Source organism: Bos taurus, chromosome 19 (assembly GCF_002263795.3).
Source record: "Bos taurus isolate L1 Dominette 01449 registration number 42190680 breed Hereford chromosome 19, ARS-UCD2.0, whole genome shotgun sequence".
NCBI classification, from domain to species: Eukaryota; Metazoa; Chordata; class Mammalia; order Artiodactyla; family Bovidae; genus Bos; species Bos taurus.
This window is the reverse complement of record NC_037346.1, coordinates 26,149,787-26,172,448: the sequence shown is the minus strand read 5'-3', so window position 1 is coordinate 26,172,448 and position 22,662 is coordinate 26,149,787. Positions and strand designations below refer to the sequence as shown.

The window sequence follows — 22,662 nt, the reverse complement described above, 5'->3', positions numbered from 1 at the left end:
TTTGGCATGAATTTCCTCCGTGTGTGTGTGTGTGTGTGTGTGTGTGTTTAGATGCCTTAAAGGTAAATTTCTAAAGCTGTTTGTGAAGCTAATATAGCAATAGATGGCCTCTGGTAGTTTGGTACAGGAATGGGTCATCTTGGGTTCCATAGTCATGTCAGACATTTTGCTCTTGCTTCAACGTGTAGGCACTTTGCTGGGTTCTGAGTGTTTAGATACAGAGAGAACACAGTACTGCCCATGGGGAGTTTTTAGTGTTTCAACCCAAGCCATCCTTTCAGTGTGGGTTGTTCTTGTACAAATAGAACTAGATGAGGAGTAGAGACATCTAACTTAACTATGGGATGTTAACTAGGGAAGGTTAGGGTTCAGTTCAGTTCAGTTGCTCAGTCGTGTCCGACTCTTTGCGACCCCATGAATTGCAGCACGCCAGGCCTCTCTGTCCATCACCAACTCCTGGAGTTCACTCAAACTCATGTCCATCGAGTCAGTGATGCCGTCCAGCCATCACATCCTCTGTTGTCCCCTTCTCCTTCTGCCCCCAATTCCTCCCAGCATCAGAGTGTTTTCCAGTGAGTCAACTCTTCGCATCAGGTGACCAAAGTACTGGAGTTTCAGCTTTAGCATCATTCCTTCCAAAGAACACCCAGGACTGATCTCCTTTAGAATGGACTGGTTGGATCTCTCAAGAGTTAGGGTTAGGGTTCAGCTAAGTTTGTTGTAGAGCTAGTAGGGAAAGGGTGTTGAAAGAGAGGAAAGATGTGAACAGTCATGAAGGAAAATTGTGTGTTCCAGGGACTGTGACTAGTTCATGTGGCTAGGCAGAGGACGTGTGAGGGTCGGGAGATAGAGAGACAGTTGGGGAAAATGGTGGGAAAAGAAGCTCCAGAGGGAAGGCCATGATGAGATCACTGAGGGGAGCAGTGTTGTGATGACTGAAGGGGTTTAAATTTTATCTTGAAGACTTTGGGAGGCATTTAAGGATTTTAAGTAGGGACTTAATATGATTTGACTTTCATTTTAGAAATATTTATTGTGTTAGTGTGGATTGTAGACTGGAGGCTGAAGACAGATTAGAGTCAAGGAGGCCAGGGCCCTAGCCTAGAAGACATAGGAGAGGAAAAGCGTATATTTTCAAATGGATATGAAAAATGTATTGTTAACTGTAAAGCACAATATAGTTAACTCATCTCAATTTTTTCCTAAATTGAAAAATACGATTCTCAGGAAAAAAGATTATATTTAAAATTTCCTGGAGCTAGGGATTTAAAAAAATTCTATGAAAATTCTGGTACTTCCTTCTAATTGACATTTAAAATTGCATAGGTGAAAAAACTACAGGTGATGCTAAGGCAAGCAAATGATCAGTTAGAGAAGACGATGAAAGATAAACAGGAACTGGAAGACTTCATAAAGCAGAGCACTGAAGATTCCAGTCACCAGGTAAATGAGGGTTTTAGAATGTGACCCGTGGGAGATGACTGAGTTGTTTAAATGAGAGAGTTCTAAAAACAAAGTAATATTTTTTTCTTGCCCCGAAGATCTGACAGTTCTGTTATTTTCCATCAGATAAAAATATCTCAAACTGATCTTTCTCTGGTGTCTGTTTTACAGATTTAAGGAAAATAACTTTTGAAATAACTGATTAGTGAATAATCAGGAGGCTCTGGCTCCCTTTTCCCCTTTGATTTTTATTAGGTTTTTCTGCTGCATAAGAAACCTGCTGACAAAGATATTAGTTATCTTCTTGACTTTTTGAAAAAGTGTAGCATGCCTAGAAAACCCCCCAACCTTATATACAGATACACCAAACATACCTGAACTAATATCTGTATAACCACCAAGATTGACTGATAGAAACCTAGCTGCTGCTGCTGCTGCTAAGTTGCTTCAGTCGTGTCCGACTCCGGGTGACCCCATAGACAGCAGCCCACCAGGCTCTGCTGTCCCTGGGATTCTCCAGGCAAGAACACTGGAGTGGGTTGCCATTTCCTTCTGCAAGAAACCTAGCTAGTACTTCAGAAACCCTCACTTCCCCCCTCTGCTTACTGTTTTCTCCCCAGAAGTAAGTATAGCCCTAACTTAACACCGTTAGATCAGTTTTGTCTGCTTTTTTATTTTAACAAGTGAATTACATAGTTTGTATTCTTTTGTGTCTGTCTTTCTCCATTCAACATTGTGGCGTTCCTGGTTACAAATGTGTGGCAGTTGTTATTTTCATTGTTGTATAGTTGTACAGTTCATTATATGGTTATATTATAATTTATCCATCTTAATGTTGATTAGCCTTTGGGTTGTATACATTTCTGGGATATTATGAATAATTCTACTTTGAAATTTTTGTATAGGACTTTTTGCCCATGTTGCTGCTGCTGGGTATATGCCTAGGAGTGGAATGTCTGGGTCAAAATGTTCAAAATGTATGTCAACTTTTGGAGATAATAGTGCCAGAAAGTGGTTGTATGAGTTTATACTCTCCCCAGCAAATTCCTGTGGGTCCACAGTCTTGGCAGACTTTGTTTTGTTTTATTTTAACTATAGCTGTTTTGGTGGGTGTGTAATAGTATTTCATTGTGGCTTAGTTTGCATTTCTGTTATGACCATTGAGGTTATTTAGCATTTTTTGTGTCTATTTGCCATTGGGATATTGCTGTGTGTGTGTGTGTGTATGTATGAAATTACTTCTCAAGTCTTTATTTTTTTTATTGGGTTGTTTCTCTCTCTCTCTCTCTTTTTTTTTCTCTCTCTCTCTTTTTTTTTTTTGCTTGTTCTTCTCTTAGGAATTCTTTACATGATCTTGTTAGAACCTTTGCTGATGTGTCCTGAATGTCTTCTACCTAGTACCTTATGTTTTTGTTATTTTAATGATGTCTTTTGAAGAAGTTTATTAACTTTAATATAGTTAAATTTATTGATCCTTCTCTTTATGATTTAGTGATTTTTATCATGATCCTGGGGTTATGAACATATTTTCATATATTTTGTAGAAGCTTCATCGTTTATAGCTACCTGCATTTATATCCAAAATCCATCTAGAAGTGAGTTTTATGTATAAGCTATATATAAGGGTAAATTTTTATACATTCTTTTTTTTCATTTGGATAGTCCATTCCTGTACCATTTAGTGAAAGATTACCTTTTTATCATTGCTCTGCAAGATCATCTTTGTAAGCTATCAAGTGAACATACATGTGTGGGTCAGTTTCAGGACTCTATTTTAATTAATGAATCTGTTCACCTGTTTTTGTGCCAGATTCTGTGATAGTCAGTTTTTCACTTTTTTTTAGTTTTTATTTCTCTACTAAGAACCATGTTTTCATTCATTTCAAGAATATTCACCTTTACTCTAGGCAGCATAGTTACAATCGCTACTTCAAAATCTTTGATAATTCCAATCTAGGTTGTCATGGGGTTGGCATATGTTGATTTTCTTTCCTGTTGAGAATTGGCCACATTTTCCTGATTCTTTCTATGTCAAGTACTTTTAGATTGATCTTGGAGACTAAATGTTTTTTTGTGAGACTGAGTTCTGTTATCCAGATTAGGTTCAGTTCATAAGTTCTGTCTTGCCTAGTGTAGTAGGTAGTTCTAATGTCAGTTCATTGTTGAAAGCCTTTGCCGTGCTTCTCTGACTGTGTCCCTGTGTGTATATAGCTCAGGGGTGAGTGTGAGACTTGTGCTGGTTCACGCACAGAATTAGGGCATCCTCTTCTAGCTTTCTCTCTCAATACCACTCTACTCTTCAGCTCACAGGGACCCTGTCCTGGCCCTGTGGTCAGAAAGACAAGTTGTTTATCCTGTGCTGCTGCATCTCTTGTTGCTTTACAGTTGGAGCCGCTCTCAGATTCATGCTGGCAAGAAAATAGGAAAAAACCCCAAATAAGCAGTAAACTGCTGTATAAATTGTTCTCATCTGCTTTTGTTTAGTTTTTAGAGTCCTCAGGTAGTTGCTTTTTGTATTTTACCCAGAAATTTTTGGGTGTAATCAGGGGAGAGAATGGCCTTGGTGGGCTTAGTCCCTCTTGGACAGTGCCAGAAGTCCATTCTCTTATATTTTTGTTTATTAGACGTATCTTTTTCTTCCACCTTCATTCAGGAAGGATACTCTGGCCAGGTGTAGAATTCTGAGTACTTATGTTGTTTTCTTTCAGCACTTTGAAGTTATTATTCCATTGCTTCTGGCTTCCATGTTTCTGATGAGAAGTCAGCTATCAGTCTTATTATTGCTCCTTTGAAGGAAAAATGTCATTTTTTCCCTAGCTCTTTTTAAAAATGTTCTTTTGTCTTTTGTTAACAATTGTACTCTACTATATACCTCAGTATATTTTTCTTCATATTTCTGCTGTTTGGAGTTCACAGGGTATCTTGGGTCTCTGAACCAGTGTTCTCACATCATAATTGGAATTTTCTCAACCATATGTCTCTTTAAAAATTTGTTTTTTATTGATACAGTAAAGTGCATAACTCTCAAGTGTACAATTTGGTGAGCTTTATTTTGTGGACAGTTTTACCAGGTAATAAATTATCATCTGCATCAAGATATAGACCACTTTTAATACCTTTATGTTCTTTACTAATAAGTAAATACCCTACCTGCTGTATTTAGAGGTGGCCAGTATTCTAGCTTTTAACACTATGTTTTTAGTATTGCTTGTTCTTGGACTTCATGTGAATGGAATCATATGGTGTGTAGCCTTTAGGATCCAGTCTGTTTGGTCATTGTGTCTGTGAGACTTATCCATACTGTTCTGTATATCAGTGGTTAGGTTTTTTAATGCTGTGTATATTCTATAACATGATTATAGCATAGTTCATTTATCCATTCTACAGTTGAGAGATATTTGGATTGTTTCTGGTTTTTGACTATTGTGAGTGAACATACTTTCTAACATTCTTGTACATGTCTTTTAGTGGACATGTGGACTTATTTCTCTTGAGTATGTGTAGGTGTGAAATTATGGAGTTTTTGCATAGGTTAATTTTAACTCTACCATTTATTTCCATTGACTGTTACGATCTTCAAATATTTTTTGTATGTTAGACGTTAGCATTGCATCTACATGGCTTCTTTAATCTTCTTTATTTCCCATCATTTTTGTCTTTATTATTGTCAGATCACTGATTTTCTCTTCCAGTAGGTCTAATCTAAATTTATTCATTGAATTTTTAATAATTTGGATAATTGCTTTTTTAGTTTATTATTTCCATTTGGTTGTTTTTATTGTTTCCATTAAATCTCTGGTGGGGCTAAATTTCTAAACAGATCAAATACAGCTGTTTTAAAGTCTGCTTTTAATAACATGTGGATTCATTGTAGATGTGTTTCTGTTTTGTTTTCTATCATTTCCTTTTGTTTTTTTTATCATAGTCTTTTCTTGTGCATTCTTACTTGAGTGCTAGACATTATATATGAAAATTGTTGAAATGAAATAATTTTTCTTAGAGGCAGACAACTAGTTGTGGGTCACCAATAATCCAGTCATGGATCACCTTAATTTGTTTACAGGAATTGAGATTGTATGAAGTTGTGAAGGTTGATTATTTTAAATTCTTTCCTTATACTCTTGGGTATGTCCCTTTGGGGACCCAATCCAAAGTGCAGGGTGTTACCAGGGATTCCTGTGTAGTGGGTCTTGGACTCTTTTAACTTTTGCCCCTCTTCCTGAGGCTCTGAGACACTCTGCTCTGTTTCTCAGTGTCGCATCTGTTATTTTTGGAATTGGCACGTGCTTCTGGAGAAGAGCTGTTGCAGAGGCTGCATCCAGTTCTCCAAGTGTCCTCATTCTGGTCCTCGGCTCTGTGATTATTTTTTGCCTTATTTTTGTCTGGTTTTCTTAATTCTCAACAGGAAGGTTGGTTCACACTACATATTTTGCTACTACTGGAGACAGAATTCTGAAACTAATCATTTTTAAAATGTCTAACCAAATTTATTTTTATTTTACCAGTCTTATATACAAGTCATCAACTTGTACATAAACCCCTCATCGGGAACATTAAACTAATTCAGGGGAGTTTCTCATGTATCTCTTCTCTTAAGTACATCATCTTGGAAGACTGCAGCTAGTTCAGAGAAGATTTGTTTATCCTTTAAACTGTGTGGGTTTTTGTGTGTGTGTGGACAGTTTCAAATTTTTTTTGATTTTTAATTAACTCTTTTAAGAATAATATTTATAACTGGGTCACATGGATTAATATCTGTGTCTAGAGACCATATAATGCGTTGTCCATGTATGGCAGTGGGTGACCCCCGGGGAGTTTTGGTACTGCCGTGTGTCATCTGAAAGGCTGAGATGTTTGTACACAGTGGGTAGATGAGTGGTGTTTTATGAACTACTAAAAAAATCAATTCTGGACATTAAGCAGGAGATGGTAGAGTTAGTTTCAGAATAGCCAGATTCCTAATAGCCATGTTTTCTGTGTATGATTTTTTTTTTTTCTTTCAAGATCTCTGCACTTGTCCTAAGAGCCCAAGCATCGGAAATCTTACTTGAAGAGTTACAGCAGGGGTTTTCCCAGGCAAAGAGGGATGTTCAGGAACAGATGGTAAGTTAACAGTTAAATAAACATTAACTATGGTAAATATTTTGAGTAAACTCTAAGAGATCATGGAGGACAGAGGAGCCTGGCATGCTGTAGTCCATGGGGTCTCAAAGAGTAGGACATGACTTAGGTGACTTAACAACAACATATTAAGTGCATTCTATCTTGAAATAATCTTTGATATGACTTTATCTTCCTGGCCAAAGTGGTTCCTGTTATGTTTTTCAGAGCCTACAGAACATTAGTAATGAACAAGATTATGTAAAGAGATTATTCTTTTTTTAAACTTACCTCTTGATTAAAAAAAATGATCACATTTAACTTACTTTTCTTTGATTTGAGAAATCTAAACAAAATAAACTATGGGCCAGCATTTAATTTTCAGTTATGAATACAAGTTAAATGTTAACCTCTAAAAGCCCTAGGAGAGGTACAGCTTTTGAGCAGCTACTGCACTTTTCCTGGACAGCTGACTTATTAAAAAAAAGAAAAAAGCCTCAGTAATTTCATAGGCATTATGATATGATAAAAGTGCATCATAATTGCTACAGTAATGGAGAACTTCTAGAAGGCTGTCAGTTTTGAGAGGAATAGGAACAGATAGCTTCCCAAACAAGAACTGCCTGGAACCTCTGCAGAATTGTTCTCCAGCTTTGGGCCTCCTCATCCCCAGGCAGGCTCCATTTGCCTTTTCTTCCATTTTCTCAGAGTTGGAGCCCTGCATCTGACGGCCCTTTGTAAATTACACCAGTGCTGGTCCTGCTGGAGTGATCCTGCAGAGTTGCCTCTTGTCCATCTCCTCCAGGGATGACAGGAAAACACACAGACCCTAGATTGTATGGTAATTGTTTTTTGAGGGGCATTGGGTCAGTATATGAATGGCCTTGAGCTGACCCCTGAATACCAGCCCTGGTCTTTTGAGGAACATCTCATTCTCAACATTGACTGGAGAGTTTCATGTCTTTTCATTAATTAGAGACTATGAAATAATAATCTGACCTCAAAAACAGTTAAATGCTGGCAAAGTTTCATTACTCAGTTTCCTCCTCTTCAGAGAAGAGTAGCTACGGTAGTGGTTGGAATCTTGATATCTCCCACTGTTTTGAAAATTTTCAAACTAAGAGATGTTTATGTTTATGGAATGAACACTCATAAGATCTTCACTTAGGCTTACTAGTTAATATTTTGCCACATTTTGTGTGCTTCCAGTTGTTACTCAGTCTCTTTCATATATATGTATGTTATATAATGTACATGTGTATTTGTTTTTTTTTTCTGAGCCATTTGAAAGTAAGTTGTAGACATCATGACACTCCTAAATGTCTCAGTATGTGTCTCCAAAGAACAAAGAAGTTGTTCTACGTAATCACAATACTGTTATTATGTGCTTAAAATGTAACTATTGTTCCCCAAAGCCCTTGATTGTTTTAGTGCTCCTTTTACTTTTTGATCAAGGAACCAGTCAGAGATCACATATTGTTACTTTGTTGTCATGTCACTTTATTCTTTTAATCTAGAATAGTCACCCACTTCTTTTTTTTCCTTTGGCATTTACAACATTAACATTGTTAATAAGAGTCCAGACCATTTGCCTTGTAGAGTGTATTTGATTATTTCCACATGGTCAGACAGTTTGGAAAGAATACTACATGGATGAAATGATTCAGTGGAAAGTTCATAACAAGAGGCATGTAATGATGGGTGGTTCCGTTGTTGGTGACATTAAGTTCCATCACTTGGTTAAGATGGGGACACAGTAGTTTTAGAGTGATTACATTAATATTGCTACCAACAGCAAACCTATTAAGTGAAGTTCAGCATTTCTTTGTTGGCCCTCCATATCCATTGGGTCCGCATACGTGGATGCAGAGGGCTGGCTGTAAGTGAGTTGAGTATCTCACATTTGGTATGGGAGCATGTCTTGGAATCAAGACTCTGTGGATACCAAAGAACAACTGTAGTTCTTTTTACTCTGAGAATGTATCCCAGGTGAGGATTTACAGTCTGGGTGTTGTGTTTAAAAATTACTTGAATTGGTTTTTCTTTCTATGGTTGTGTTATCAGTTTGAATACAGTTCAGTTTAGTTGCTCAGTCGTGTCCAACTCTTTGCAATCCCATGAACCGCAGCACGCCAGGCCTCCCTGTCCATTACCAATTCCCGGAGTCCACCCAAACCCATGTCCATTGTGTCGGTGATGCCATCCAGCCATCTCATCCTCTGTCGTCCCCTTCTCCTCCTGCTCTCAATCTTTCCCAGCGTCTTTTCAAATGAGTCAGCTCTTCGCATCAGGTGGCCAAAATATTGGAGTTTCAGCTTCAACATCAGTCCTTCCAATGAACACCCAGGACTGATTTCCTTTAGGATGGACTGGTTGGATCTCCTTGCAGGCCAAGGGACTCTCAAGAGTCTTCTCCAACACCACAGTTCAAAAGCATCACTTCTTTGGTGCTCAGCTTTGTTTATAGTCCAACTCTCACATCCATACATGACCACTGGAAAAACCATAGCCTTGGCTAGACAGACCTTTGTTGACAAACTAATGTCTCTGCTTTTTAATATGCTGTCTAGGTTCGTCATAACTGTCCTTCCAAGGAGTAAGCGTCTTTTAATTTCATGGCTGCAGTCACCATCTGCAGTGATTCTGGAGCCCAGGAAAATAAAGTCAGCCACTGTTTCCACTGTTTCCCCATCTATTTCCCATGAAGTGATGGGACCGGATGCCATGATCTTCGTTTTCTGAATGTTGAGCTTTAAGCCAACTTTTTCACTCTCCTTTTTCACTTTCATCAAGAGGCTTTTTAGTTCCTCTTCACTTTCTGCCATAAGGGTGGTGTCATCTGCATATCTGAGGTTATTGATATTTCTCCCAGCAATCTTGATTCCAGCTTGTGCTTCTTCCAGCTCAGCGTTTCTCATGATGTACTCTGCATAGAAGTTAAACAAGCAGAGTGACAATACACAGCCTTGATGTACTCCTTTACCTATTTGGAACCAGTCTATTGAATATAAACACAAGCAAATGGAGCTGTGTATTACATTTTTGATTTTCTTCTTTTTTGATTTACTCTTTTGTTTTCTGAACAAGCAACATGGTTCATAAATCAGAACCATAAGCATATGTAACCACTTAGAAATTTCACTGCCATTCCCTCATCCTTTCACTCAGTTCCCACCACTCCTATCCATGATATTTTACAGGTATTCTTGGTTTATCTTTGTTTTCCTCGTTACAGTAATAAACAAATATAAACATATTCTCTTTTTCCCTTCTTTCATATCCAAAAGGTAGTAGAGTGCTAATGTTTTGTTGGGTTGAAATTAAGCATAAGGCAGCATTCTGGTCTGAAATAAATAAGAGCTGGTAGAATTAACCAAAACTTTTACATGACCTTGCCTTCCTACCAGCAGCCTGGTTGTCCTTCAGGATGCAGTGGTCACCTTCTGTGGGAAATCTTCTTGAATCCTCTCTGCTAATTAGATGCCCTTTGTCCCTTTATCACTGCGGTACCCTTGTCTGTTACAGCACCTGAAGTATGGTTGGGTGATTCTGGGTTTACTTGTCTTTCCCTCCACTGCACCATGAGCTTCTCTAGGGCAGTCTGTTGGTTATCCCTGTTTCCCATAGGCAGTAAAACGCTTGGTTAGAATAGTAGCTGCTAAACAAATGTTGAAGGTAGAGTAATCTTGTTAAGTGTATGTTTTAAGTTCAATGGTTAGTATTAAAAATTATCAGAAATACTTTTACAGAATTGTATCTGCAGTTGTATCTGCAATTGTATGTTATACTCAAATTAGCTGACTGACTTTTATATTGATATAAATTCACAGGAAATACCTAAAATTGTTTTATACGTCAGCCAGCAGAAAAAGTAAGAACACGTTCCATTTTAAGAATGAGCTCCTCAAATGCCCTGTATTTCCTAATATTTGGGGTCCTTGGGCCACTCACTGTGGTCCTGAGCTTGAACACGTATGTGTGTAATGAAAGATGAAGTCACTGCTTTCTGTTTCTCCCTACTTCCTGTGGGATGCCATGCTGTGAGGATAGGAGTTGTCTTGGAATATGCACTGTGTTTGATACAAGTCTCAATTATGTAAACCTCTTCCATTGAGCTAGAGATGCTGGTCCTAGGGATGTGGGGGAAGAAATTCATTACCTTCAAGCCTTTGGTAGAAACAGTGGAGAATGAACTCAGGTACTTGCTTCATTTCCTATCCCCTTGAATATATGTAATGGCTGTAAGTCAGTAAATCTCTGATCTACTTTCTGTGAGTCTTACAGAGCTTTGTCATGTACCCTCCATCCTCAGCCCTTATTTCGTTTGACCTTTGTTTTTCACTGGTGCAGTTATCAGCAGACAAGATTTACCTTTCTGGCTGTGATTAGTGTCTGTTTCTATTTTAGGCAGTGCTGATGCAGTCACGGGAACAGGTTTCAGAAGAACTGGTGAGGTTACAGAAAGATAATGACAGTCTTCAGGGAAAGCATAGCTTGCATGTGTCATTACAACAAGCAGAAGACTTCATTCTCCCAGACACTATGGAGGTAACTTGTTTTCTATATGATCAAAAATGTGAACACCTACATTTTCTGAAATGTCTAAAATTCTTCTTTTTAAAAAAGTTTACAAATAAATGCTAGAGAGGGTGTGGAGAAAAGGAAACCCTTCTGCACTATTGGTGGGAATGTAAGTTGGTTCAGCCACTGTGGAGAACAGTATGCAGGTTCCTCAGAAAACTAAAAATTGAGTTTTCACATGATCCAGCAATTTCACTCTTGGGCATATATTTGGACAAAACTGTGATTTAAAAAGATACATGCACCCCTATGTTCAAAACAATGCTATTCACAATAGCCAAGACGTGGGAACTACCCAAATGTCCACCTACCGATGAATGGATAAAGACGATGTGGTACATAATATACAATGGAAAATAGCCATAAAAAAGAACAAAATAATGCCATTTGCAGCCACATGGATGCAACTGGAAATGTGGCCAAAAAAAAAAAACAAACCAGATTTTACTGAGATATAATTCACTTACCAAATAATTTACCTGTTAAAAGTGTACAATTCAATGTTTTAAAATATATTCTCAGATGTGTAGCCATCACCACAGTCATTTTTAGTACATATTCATAACCTCAAAGAGAATCCCCTTACCTTTTATTCAACCCTTCCTCCCCAAGCCTTAAGCAACAACTGATCTACTTTCGTCTATAGATTGTCCTTTCTTTCATATGAATGGAATCATATAATTTGTGGTCTTTTGTGTCTGGCTTCTTTGATATATCTTTTTGTTTTCAAGGTTCATTAATGTCATATAACATGTTACCAGTATTTCATTCATTTTTATGACCAAATAATACTCTACTATATGGCTGTTTTGTTTATCCCTTTGTCTACTAATGGACATTTGGGTTGTTTCCACTTTGGACTATGAATATGTTGCCATAAACATTCACGTATAGGTTTTGGTGTGGACATATGTTTTCATTTCTCTTGGGTTTAAACCTAGGAGTGGATCTTCTGGGTCATTTCTCCACATTCTCACTAATAATCATTGTTATCTCGCTTTGTGATTATCACCATCCTGGAGGGTGTGAAATGGTGTCTCATTGTAGTTTTGATTTCCATTTCCCTAATTTGCATTTCCCTAATGGTTATTGAGCATCTTTTCATATGTTTATTGGGCATTTTTATATCTTCCTTGGAGAAATACCTGTTTTAAGATCCTTTGCTTACTCTAAAATTGGGTTGTTTGCCTTTTATTTTTTTGAGTTATAAGAATTCTTTATAAATTCTAGATATAAGTACCTTATCAGGTAAATAAAATGAGTTACAAGTGTTTTCTCCCATTTTATGGATTGTCTTTTTCATTTTCTTGATGGTGTCCTTTGAAACATAAAAGTTTTTAATTTTGATAAAGTCCAGTTTATCTCTCCTTTTCTTCTGTTGGCTTATGCTTTCAATGCTGTATCTAAGAATCCTTTGCCAAATTGAAGGTCTCTATTATTCTTGCAGGATAATTGAGAATGCACCAGAAATGAAATACTTGAAGGGGGTCTCCATGCTGGCTCCTTGTGATGTTAGGTTTTCTATATAGCACTTAGGATACAGCACACTCCTTCTTTCTTCTGGTAACTTTTATAACACTTGATCACTTCCATTCTTTTGTGGTTGTGTGAATCAGGGCTGCGAGGCCTGAAGTTTCTTGAGACATTCATAACTATCTCAACTTTTTCCAGCCTTTATATTCATGTTTAAAAATCTTTCAATATATGAAAAATATCATCTTGGGCTAAACCCAAGTAAACATAAATCAAATAGGCAAAGATGAGATTTCATAAAGCAACTCTCAAAATAGAAAAATATTTCTTGTAATATCTTTTGGTCTTTTTTTTTTTAAGAAATTTATAATTGTTAAATTTTAAAAAGTCAGACAGTACAGAGATTTATAGCTTTGTAAGTAACAATGTTTCCTAATCCTGCCCTATAGATTCATCCCCTACTGTTTGGACCTCATTCTGTTCTCCTGTATAGATGTTAACATGACTTATATTTTGTTCTTACTTATTTACACAGGCTCCATTGCCTGCCCTTCCTTTTAGCTCCTTGCTGTCTCCCTCTCCTTTCCCTGCCCTCCCCCAACCTGTGGTCTCAGCTCAGGTTACTGACACTCTGAAGAGCTCTCTATCCTTTCTGAACTGGTGACTGATATCATCAGGGAGAAAGTTTTGAGGACCTGTCTACTTTTGCTGTCAGTATTCCACTTTCCTTGTCAAACTTTTCTCTTGGCAGGAAAGATTCCTCTCTTCCATGTTCTATAGAGACTTTTAATACCTAGATTTTTAAGAAATGCCAAGAATCCTTGAAGGTTATAACCATTCTAGCCTGTAAAGCTTGATTCTTTAATAAATCTTAATGAAATTTTTCTTGATACAGATTTTCAATTACTTTTTTTCCTGCTGTTCTTTTATTATTTATATATTTAATTATTTTATTTTATATTTATTATTTATATACATTTGGTAGTTATCTAAGAAGCCCAGTTTTTACTGTAGGGTTGCTTTAGGATATAATTGGGAGGGTTTTTAGAAGAAGACAACTACAATTTAGGGAAAAAGTAAAATAAGACTTAAACTGAATTTATTACAGAAAATTTATTACACCTTAGAAAGCCTCTCATTGCATACTTGCCTCAGACCTAACAGTACTTTGCCTTTGTGGTAGATGTTCAACAAGTGTTTATTTGAATGAACAAATAAATAAGTATATTTTGTCATTTTGGAGTTTACACTTGTTACTGAGTTTCAGTCTTTTTGGTCCTCATTCACTAACTCCTCTCAAATTTAAGCAGATAATAGTGGAAGTGTCTAAGCTATTCATAGTGAACCCCACATTGTAAATCATCCAACATTTTAATTTTTACATTTATGAAACAGTTTTGAGGGAAAAATATGTAGTTCACAATATACATTTTTTGCTTGGCAATGTTATCTTATTTCTATAACATACTGAATATTAACATGGCATGACACCTGCCTCTTGAAGCCCATAATGGGTTGGGTTCAAAGTCCTAAGTTTTGAATTAAAATAATATCTGAAGTTCTGGTTGCAGAAAATCTTTAGCTTTTTTTGTTTATTTTCTTTCACCCTTAAAAACCCAATAACTATTTGTTTCTTGGATCCAGGCACTCCGGGAGTTGGTATTAAAATACCGTGAGAATATCGTTAATGTGCGGACAGCAGCGGATCACATGGAAGAGAAGCTGAAGGCTGAAATACTTTTCCTGAAAGAGCAGATTCAAGCAGAACAGTGTTTAAAAGAAAACCTTGAAGAAACTCTGCAGCTAGAAATAGAAAACTGCAAAGAAGAAATAGGTGAAGATAAAAGTGATGTAGTTTAGAATTGGAGGCACTAAATAAAACTTTTCTCTGGTTATAAGAAGTAGTACATAGTCTTGGAATGTAGAAAACAAAAAGTATAGGAAGGAACTAAGTAAGGACTCAATCCCTTTTCCCACATGTTCTGATATAGCCCCTGATAAGGAGTTTAAAAAAAAACAAACCCAAACTCATCTTTTTAGGAGCTCTGGTGGCCTCTCTGGCAGTTACTAAATAGACAGGGAACTCAGGACTTGAACCCAGACACTGGAGCTTGTGAGACGATAGGTGGCAGTTCCTTCAGAACTTAGAAGTGTTAACAGACTTCTGCCAGGGTTACCCCGCCCCACCCCACCACATCGTGAAGTGTCGGTATTTGAGGCAGAGATAGTTTATGCCATGGTGTTCATTTGTGTGCGCTCTGACTTTGACATGAGCTTGAATGTTACGCTGATTGGTTGGGGATAACTGTGAGAAGAGGATGTTGGTCCCCCACCACCACCCTACTGACTGTGTTCAGTACATTTGACTCGTTTTGTTGTGAGATTGAGCTGTGGTACAAAAGGGCATTTTAAGATTTAAATGCAAAATAATCAGTAAATGCTAACATGTCTCCTTTTTTCCTCCTAGCTTCCATCTCTAGCCTAAAAGCTGAATTAGAAAGAATAAAAGTAGAAAAAGGACAGGTGAGTTTCACAAGTTTCAAATTGATTCTGTCAGCAGCTAGTAGGTATTTATTGAGTCCTACTGTGTTAGACTTAAGGTATAAAGTATAGTTAGAACATAGTCCCTGCCTTCAAGGAACACCCAGGAAAAGTATAGTAGAATATGATGGAATATAGTGGCTGATGACAGTAGAGACCATTTGGTGAGAGCCTGCTCTGTGTTGGCAGGAAGAGATACAGGGAAGACTGAGATGTGACTTAGTCTGGAGCTTCCACTGCGGTGGGAAGACAGGCAAGGCATGGTCTTTTCTTTAAAGGATATTTATTTGGCTGGTTTAAGTGACTGCGCTGGGTCTTAGTTGTGGCATGTGAGATCTAATTCCCTGAACAGGGATCGATCCTTGGCCCCCTGTATTGGGAGCATGGAGTCTTAGCTACTGGACCACCCAAGGCATGGTCTTGACATGATACATACTTAAAGCTACCATGGAAATATGTATGAAGTCTGTTACAAACAGGAGGTGATGTTTTCCACCTGGCTTAGTCTCCGTCTCTTAGACATCATGAACACCTTTTGGTAAATGACCCCATTCAGCTCATTGGCCTCATAATTCCTTGAGTCAGTGACCTTTACCTCCACCCAGCCCTTCCTTCCCACACTCCTGCCTGCACCTTGCCCCACTTCTGAAGTCTCACTTCAGGCTCATATCTCCTGACCCCAGTCTACCATCTTTCTAGCCCTTTATCCTATAGGTTTGTCTGAGAACCTCATTCAGACATTCAGTTCCTTGAACTTTTCCTTTTCTTCTGGTTTTAGCAGCTTCCTCATGACTTTGCTTTCTTTGCTTCTAAGTGGCATCTGACAGGGCTTGTCTCTTTAGCTAGTCTCCCCCAGGGCCTGCAAGCCCCCTCGTACCTTGTCCTTCTGCTGACCTTACTCGCTATGCCCAACCCTGGGCTAATCCTGGTGTCCACCTTCTCTGGCTCTTGGACCACTGGAAGGAGTAACATGCCTGCTCCTGGTGCCATGTGTTGCTCAGTAGCTTTTCGTCTGTTCTTAGTTGTTCCCTTCTGTTCCCTGCAGTGGCTGTTCAGTCACCACTCACCTCACCTCATGATGGCCTTGTACCCCTATCATAAGCAGGACCATCTTCAGCTCTTGCCTCCGCAGTAACATGTTTGCCTTTTTCCTCCCAGTCTTCTCTTTTCTTGCATCATAAAGGGTGATGACCTGATTCTGACCAGTCTTCTGTCACTGCACATGTGCTTTGACTGAACCACTCACGTCTTTTCCTGGCATCTTCACTATCTTCCTTTTACTGTGGGCCTTGAACTTCTATGTGTTAATTGGTTTTTTCCATTTTGCATAACCACGCTCAGATGCCTCCTAGTAAAGAGGGGAGAAGTTTCTCTTTGAATTGCACTTCTTTCTCCAGCTACCAACCTTTCTTCTTCCTTTTATGCCCAGAGTTCTTGAAAGAGTCATCTCCACTACCTGACCTCCCAGTCATTCCTCCACCCCCTGCCATCTGGCTTCGGCCCCCCTGTGCTGTCAAGGTTGTGCTGGCAGGAGTCACCAGTGTCCCAGTGTGTCTGTCTGTCCCACTCCCACTGTTTGGATTGACGTCAGTGCTCACCTGACTCATCGTAACAGCCTAACTTCTTTCCCTGACTCCAAAATGTATCCATTTCCAATTCATTTTTGTATTGAAACCAAGGTGATCTTTAAAGATTATAAACTTGACTGTGAGCCAGTCTGGTTTAAAACCCTTCAGTAGTTCCCTTAGCCCAGTTGGGCTCCCCAGCCTCACCACTGCCTCTTGGGCCTCAGCCTCCAGGGCCAGCACCCTGTGCTGTGAGGTAGCAAGAACTCAGCTCAGTTCCTTAACTCATTATTTTTATGTGTCAACTCCCTCCTTTTGGAGTCTCTCTCCACCTTCTCCCCTTTATAGCCCCTTTAAGGGTCAGATGTCATCTCTTCAGGGAAGCCCTTGCCAACTTTTCTGGCAGAGTTAAGTGCTTCTTCATCCATGGTCATATGCCACAGTTAAGTTACACGTCTGTCTGTCCTGCAGCACATAGGAGGTACCTAATAAACGTTTAATAAAAGAAACAATAGGTCTTGAAGAATAGATTGAAAATCCACAGATATCAGAGGGTAAGGAGAAGATTCCAAGCACAGCCAGTATCCAAGGCCTAGGAAGACGAGCACTGGGTGCAGTTCTTCAGGCTGCGGGCTCCTCTGGCAGGCGTGCTGTCACCTGCAGGGAGCTTCTGTGTTTCAGCTTTTTCCTTCTTAATTTTACAGTTGGAGTCCACATTGAGAGAGAAGTCTCAACAGCTTGAGAGTCTTCAGGAGATGAAAATGACATTGGAAGAACAGCTGAAGAAAGAAACTGCTGCTAAGGTGAAACATTGTTGTTGGTAGTTTCCTTAAAAAACAAACAAACAGGGACTTCCTGGTGGTTCAGTGGCTAAGACTGTGCTCCCAATGCAGGGGGTCCAGGTTCGATGTCTGGTCAGGGATCTAGATCCGACCTGCCACAGCTAGGAGTTTGCATGCCACAGCTAAGACCTGGCCCAGCCTAATAAATAAATAATGTTTTAAAAACCCACAGCAATGTAAAGGATGTAGGAGCACATCTTCCCTGTTTAAAAAAAAGCCCTGCTCCTTTGATAGAGTCCCCTTCTGAGAGCTGGTGATTCTCCGCTTCAGGGAAAAATGGATTTCTCTCTTCAGAGCTGGGTTAGGTCTCTGCACACTGCCAGCTTTGCGGGTCTCTGTCACAGACCCCGCTGGCTGAAGGCCATGAACCAGACTTGGCACCATTGAAGCCAGAGACACTGCTCTGGAAGTGCCATTCCATTTGATTGATTTTATCCAATGGTGCACTGAATCGTATTTGCTGCCCACATTCTGATTAGTCCTGTTAGAATAAAAGTGCATGTGGCTAATTGTGGGGGAAGTTTGCTTTCAGGGGGGCTGTGGTCTGACCTTTAAATGTAAAAATATTATTTTTTGATAGTCCTTTGATTTTAGAAAGGCTCACACGCACGGGTCCTGATGGAGTTTCTGTCAGGAAGACTGGAGATAGCAGGGCTGCCTAAGGCTGACTCAGAGGATTTTCCTGGCAGATGCTTAACTGTCGTGATTATCAGAGAAAAGCCCTAAAGTTTCTCTCCCTGTTGCTATGATAGCTGTTGATCTTAACAGCAGCTAATTTTTGATGATTAATCATTATCAGTGGGCTGCTGGGGGTGAGAGGTGGGGCCTGCACTTTCATTTTAATTTGGCTCTAATACTTGATTCACTTTAGGATCTAGAGCAGGTAGTTTAAGCAGCTTGCACCCTTGCCTTGTGAAGACAGAAATAAAGGGAGACTAACACCATCTTACAGAGAAGGCAATGGCACCCCACTCCAGTACCCTTGCCTGGAAAATCCCATGGATGGAGGAGCCTGGTAGGCTGCAGTCCATGGGGTTGCTAAGAGTCGGACACGACTGAGTGACTTCACTTTGACTTTTCCCTTTCATGCATTGGAGAAGGAAATGGCAACCCACTCCAGTGTTCTTGCCTGGAGAATCCCAGCGATGGGGGAGCCTGGTGGGCTGCCGTCTATGGGGTCGCACAGAGAAGGACACGACTGAAGCGACTTAGCAGCAGCAGCAGCAACACCATCTTAAAGGGTTACAGGCACCATTTTTTCTCTCTTGCAGTAGGAAACAAGAGCTGCCCGGGTTCCCTGAGTGACTCATCTGTGGCTTTCCAGCATTAATCCTCATTCAAAACTTGTATTTTTTAGGTTACTGTCGAACAACTAATGTTTGAAGAGAAGAACAAAGCTCAGAGGTTGCAGACTGAACTAGACGTCAGTGAACAAGTGCAGAGAGATTTCGTAAAGCTTTCTCAGACCCTTCAGGTGAGGCATTTGGGAAACCCCTAGATGGAACACCGAGGAGGCACTTTCGGGGTTCTTGGCGTCCAGGAGAATTTTCTAATCCCTGACTCAACCTCTGACAAAACTTAGACTAGAGACTATGGCTGCCCCTGCCCCATATTCCTGCCTGGTCATTTCAGCTGGAAACCTGTCCCTCCATTGTCCCTCACACATACCCCTTTTTTTCCTCCTTGCTGCCCTTAAGGGTGGTGTGTAAAGCCCTTACATGGCATGTAAGACTTTTCTCAACCAGGCCTCTCTCTCTACACCTTACATTTTATACTGTTATAATTTTTAAAAACTACTTGTGGTTCCTTGCACCCAACATGGTGTTCCCTCTGGAAGCACCCTTGTCTCATTGCCCCCTTGTTCCTTCTTCCAAGGCCCTGCTTATTAGCTTTTTCCTCCCCGTGGAACCCTCTTTGAGTCCCCAGGCATGTTTAGTATATTGTGCTGAAATTCTGTAAAGCTTGTTTGTTCCCTCAACTGAACTATGGCTTCTCAGGGATCAGGTCCCACTCATCTCCATGGTCCCAGCACCTTACACTGGGTCTGTTACACAGCAGCTGTGGGGAATTATTTCTTAGTTTGTTTTTAATCTTTTTAAAACTTATTTTTAATTGAAGGATAGTTGCTTTACAGTATTGTATTGGTTTCCTCCAACATCAACATGAATCAGCCATAGGTATACATATGTCCCCTCCCTCTTGAACCTCCCTTCCAGGAATTGTCTTGAATTTACTTGTTCTTGCTGTCCGCCTTTGAAGTGACTTGTCTCTGGTTGAGTTAGTCTCCATTTCAGCTCAACCAGTCACAGTAAACCAGAAAGTCAAGCAAGAGCCACCCGCACTTATGTCACTGCGTTATTTCTCTAGGTGCAATTAGAGCGGATCCGACAGGCGGACTCCTTGGAGAGAATCCGGGCAATTCTGAATGACACCAAACTGACAGACATTAACCAGCTCCCCGAGACATGACACCCTCATGGCAGGACTCTAGCCTGCACTTCGGGTTTTTAACTCATCTTTAGAGCAACATTAATTATTATTTAACTCTTAACTGAAGAAGTCACACACACAAAAAGGAAGACTGGAGCAATGTTTAATTCTAGTGGGAGGAGACTGTGCAGCACAGGAACAGCAAACAGCCAGGGTAATTTGCAGCAAAAAGACCTTTCAGACGGGAACACTAACCAGACTCCAGACTGGATTCCAGCGAGTGTGGGATCAGACTTGGTGACGGAGAAAGTGCTGTTTCCTTGCCTGCCTTATCCGACATTTCCCTGCCCTAAAGCACCCTTCTAATAGTGTTTGAAATGACATTTCCTGTTCATAGATGTTGGAAAAGAGAATTTTTTTTCCTGTTGTCTAGAGTTCATCAGTAAACAGTATTCAGCTAGCAGACAGGTGTAGTATGCGGTATGAATATTTTATATTAAAATATGAAGTTTGAGAGCAGGCCATTGGCTAGTGACTGTATTTCCTAGCTCAGTGTATTTTTTTTAAACCATTTTATCTTGTGTTGGTGGACCTTAAATGCTACTGAAACTTGCCTGAGAACCATAAGACGGTGGCAAACAAAATCAATTCAGTTGGAACTGAATTAAGAGAATTTGAAAACTTGGCTGGGGCTATATGTATTGGAAGTTGAGGTTAAAGGAAAAGCACAAGAAACTGTTTGGAAGCACTTTTTCTGCTACCTGGTAAATTTCGTGGACCCACAGGTACCAGGGTCAAGCTGAACCCACACCATCTACTCTTGAAAACTGTTTTAGTTATTGGATCAGTGGAAGAAACATTAATAAAACAAGCTATGTCTGACAACACCTAGTATAAATGTATAAGTCTGCTGCTTATTTTATTTTCAACTTGAATCAGTGGATTTGAGTACTATTTGTTTCAAAAGTGTCAGATACAAAAATGGTGATAACTAGGTTTGGCAGATACCTGTTTTGTATTTTTCTTTTGTATTTTAGACCTGGAGTGTGATGATGCTTATGGTGAAGTTGGGGAAACCCACCTAGTTCATCAGTTTGGAAATCTGCTTTGTCATTTCTATGAGGTTAAATTCCGTTCCTGTGTGGAGAAAGCGTCAGTGGACAGGTTGTCTTTGCCGTAGCCTTATGAAGTGTTGCAGAAAGCACAAGAATGGATGTGTGTTCACTGTTTACCTGCAAGTACTGTTAGCCAGTGGAAGGCTATGCTGTTTTATCAATAATTCATCATACAGGTGGTTCAAGAGTAAAACTCTTATTTTCAAGTACTTTTTGTGATTTGGTGGTGTGAAGGAACTATGTGGGAATTAAGTGGATTAGGTAGATTTTCTGGCTCAAGTAAACCTACAACTTGAATTGTCTTTGTTATAAATGAAGTCATAATGAACTAGCCCTAAAGATCTTTATTTCTGTCTTCCATAAGACAAGATATGGCCTACATACCTCATTCCTTGGGCTACTGCTGTAGTCTTACATTCATGATTATGAATTTGAAAGTAAATACTAATTATGGAAATAGTGCTATAGGCCTGCATGCCTGAAACATTTTAATTGGTTTAAAGTCCTTTTGTAGAATGGGGTACTTGATTTCCTTTAAAGGAAACATGTTTTCTCATTGAATTACAGGGAATTTTTATTAATTCCAAAAATGCAGTCACTTTAAATTATGTAAGTATAAGATCAGTTCCTTGGATAAACTCCAGGCTCATTTGTTTTAGGTTATTAAAACTGGCACTGTAGTAAATCAAGGTGGATAATTCATAATCTTCCTGAATGAACTGAACTACAGCTCCCAGGGAACTGCTAGGCTGAGACTGGGCACCTTGCTCATGTTTTTCTCCATAAGATGGTTCTGGGCCAATAAAATCATGATTAGGAAAGTGTGAGCGTCTTTACAGTTGCAGATGCAAATTGTTGGAACCCACTTTTTGGAGAAAAATCTGCTAGAAAAACAGACTAGGTTTTGTTAACAATCTCTTTCTGGTATGAAACACCTCTTTAAACTGGGTTTTCTGTATAAATGGGAAACTGATTTGGAAGACAGTGTTTAGCCCTCCAAGACAAACGAAAAGGTCGGGTTTCACAAGTGTTCCTGTGCTTGTATTCAGTCCATGTACACATGTTCCCACGCATGTCTAACCTGATTTTACCCCTTACCTGTAACCTACCTTACCACGTGGCTTCTCATCGGCAGTCACTTAGCCATTTCTAGGCAGGTATAGTATTACCTTTCGGAACTCATATTTGGCAGGTATAAAAATATTAAAGCTAAAGGACAAAACCATATACTGTATACCAAGCTCTGTTTCTCCATTTGAGATCCTACATGTGCACCTCACACCCATCAGTGACATGTACGGGGACACAGCACAGTCCAACTCAGCTCTGAAAGGTAATACATGCCTGTCATGGAAGTGAGCCAGCGGTGGCCTTGCAACCGTGGAGCCTGAGTTCCGCTCTGAAATCTGTATTTCAGATTTCAGGTATAACCATTTGTTAACTGTACTGGAGGTGTGTCCTTAAGAAGTGTTCAAATTAAAAGAGCTGCTGCCTAGTATACTGTGTGGCCTTTTCCTTTGAATCTGAGGGTTCTCTCTTCAGAGTCACATTTCTGGTGTTGCTATATTTTAA

The 22,662-nt window shown here is 39.5% G+C and overlaps 1 protein-coding gene across 4 annotated transcripts in view; it reads left to right on the top strand.

Annotated features, from left to right (window-relative positions):
• RABEP1 (rabaptin, RAB GTPase binding effector protein 1) overlaps positions 1-22,588 on the top strand; it is a 96,730-nt gene extending 74,142 nt beyond the window's left edge. For 2 of the 4 annotated variants that reach the window (XM_005220197.5, XM_010815899.4), the window contains exons 10-17: positions 1,327-1,443; positions 6,448-6,546; positions 10,951-11,091; positions 14,242-14,431; positions 15,065-15,120; positions 17,408-17,506; positions 18,903-19,019; positions 19,913-22,588. In XM_005220197.5, the coding sequence (XP_005220254.1) occupies positions 1,327-1,443; positions 6,448-6,546; positions 10,951-11,091; positions 14,242-14,431; positions 15,065-15,120; positions 17,408-17,506; positions 18,903-19,019; positions 19,913-20,014 (921 nt within the window). In that variant the 3' untranslated portion in view covers positions 20,015-22,588. The remainder of the gene's footprint in view (positions 1-1,326; positions 1,444-6,447; positions 6,547-10,950; positions 11,092-14,241; positions 14,432-15,064; positions 15,121-17,407; positions 17,507-18,902; positions 19,020-19,912) is intronic. The other 2 variants (XM_059877805.1, NM_001193161.3) reach the window with 2 other exon arrangements.
• The last annotated feature ends 74 nt before the right edge of the window (positions 22,589-22,662 follow it).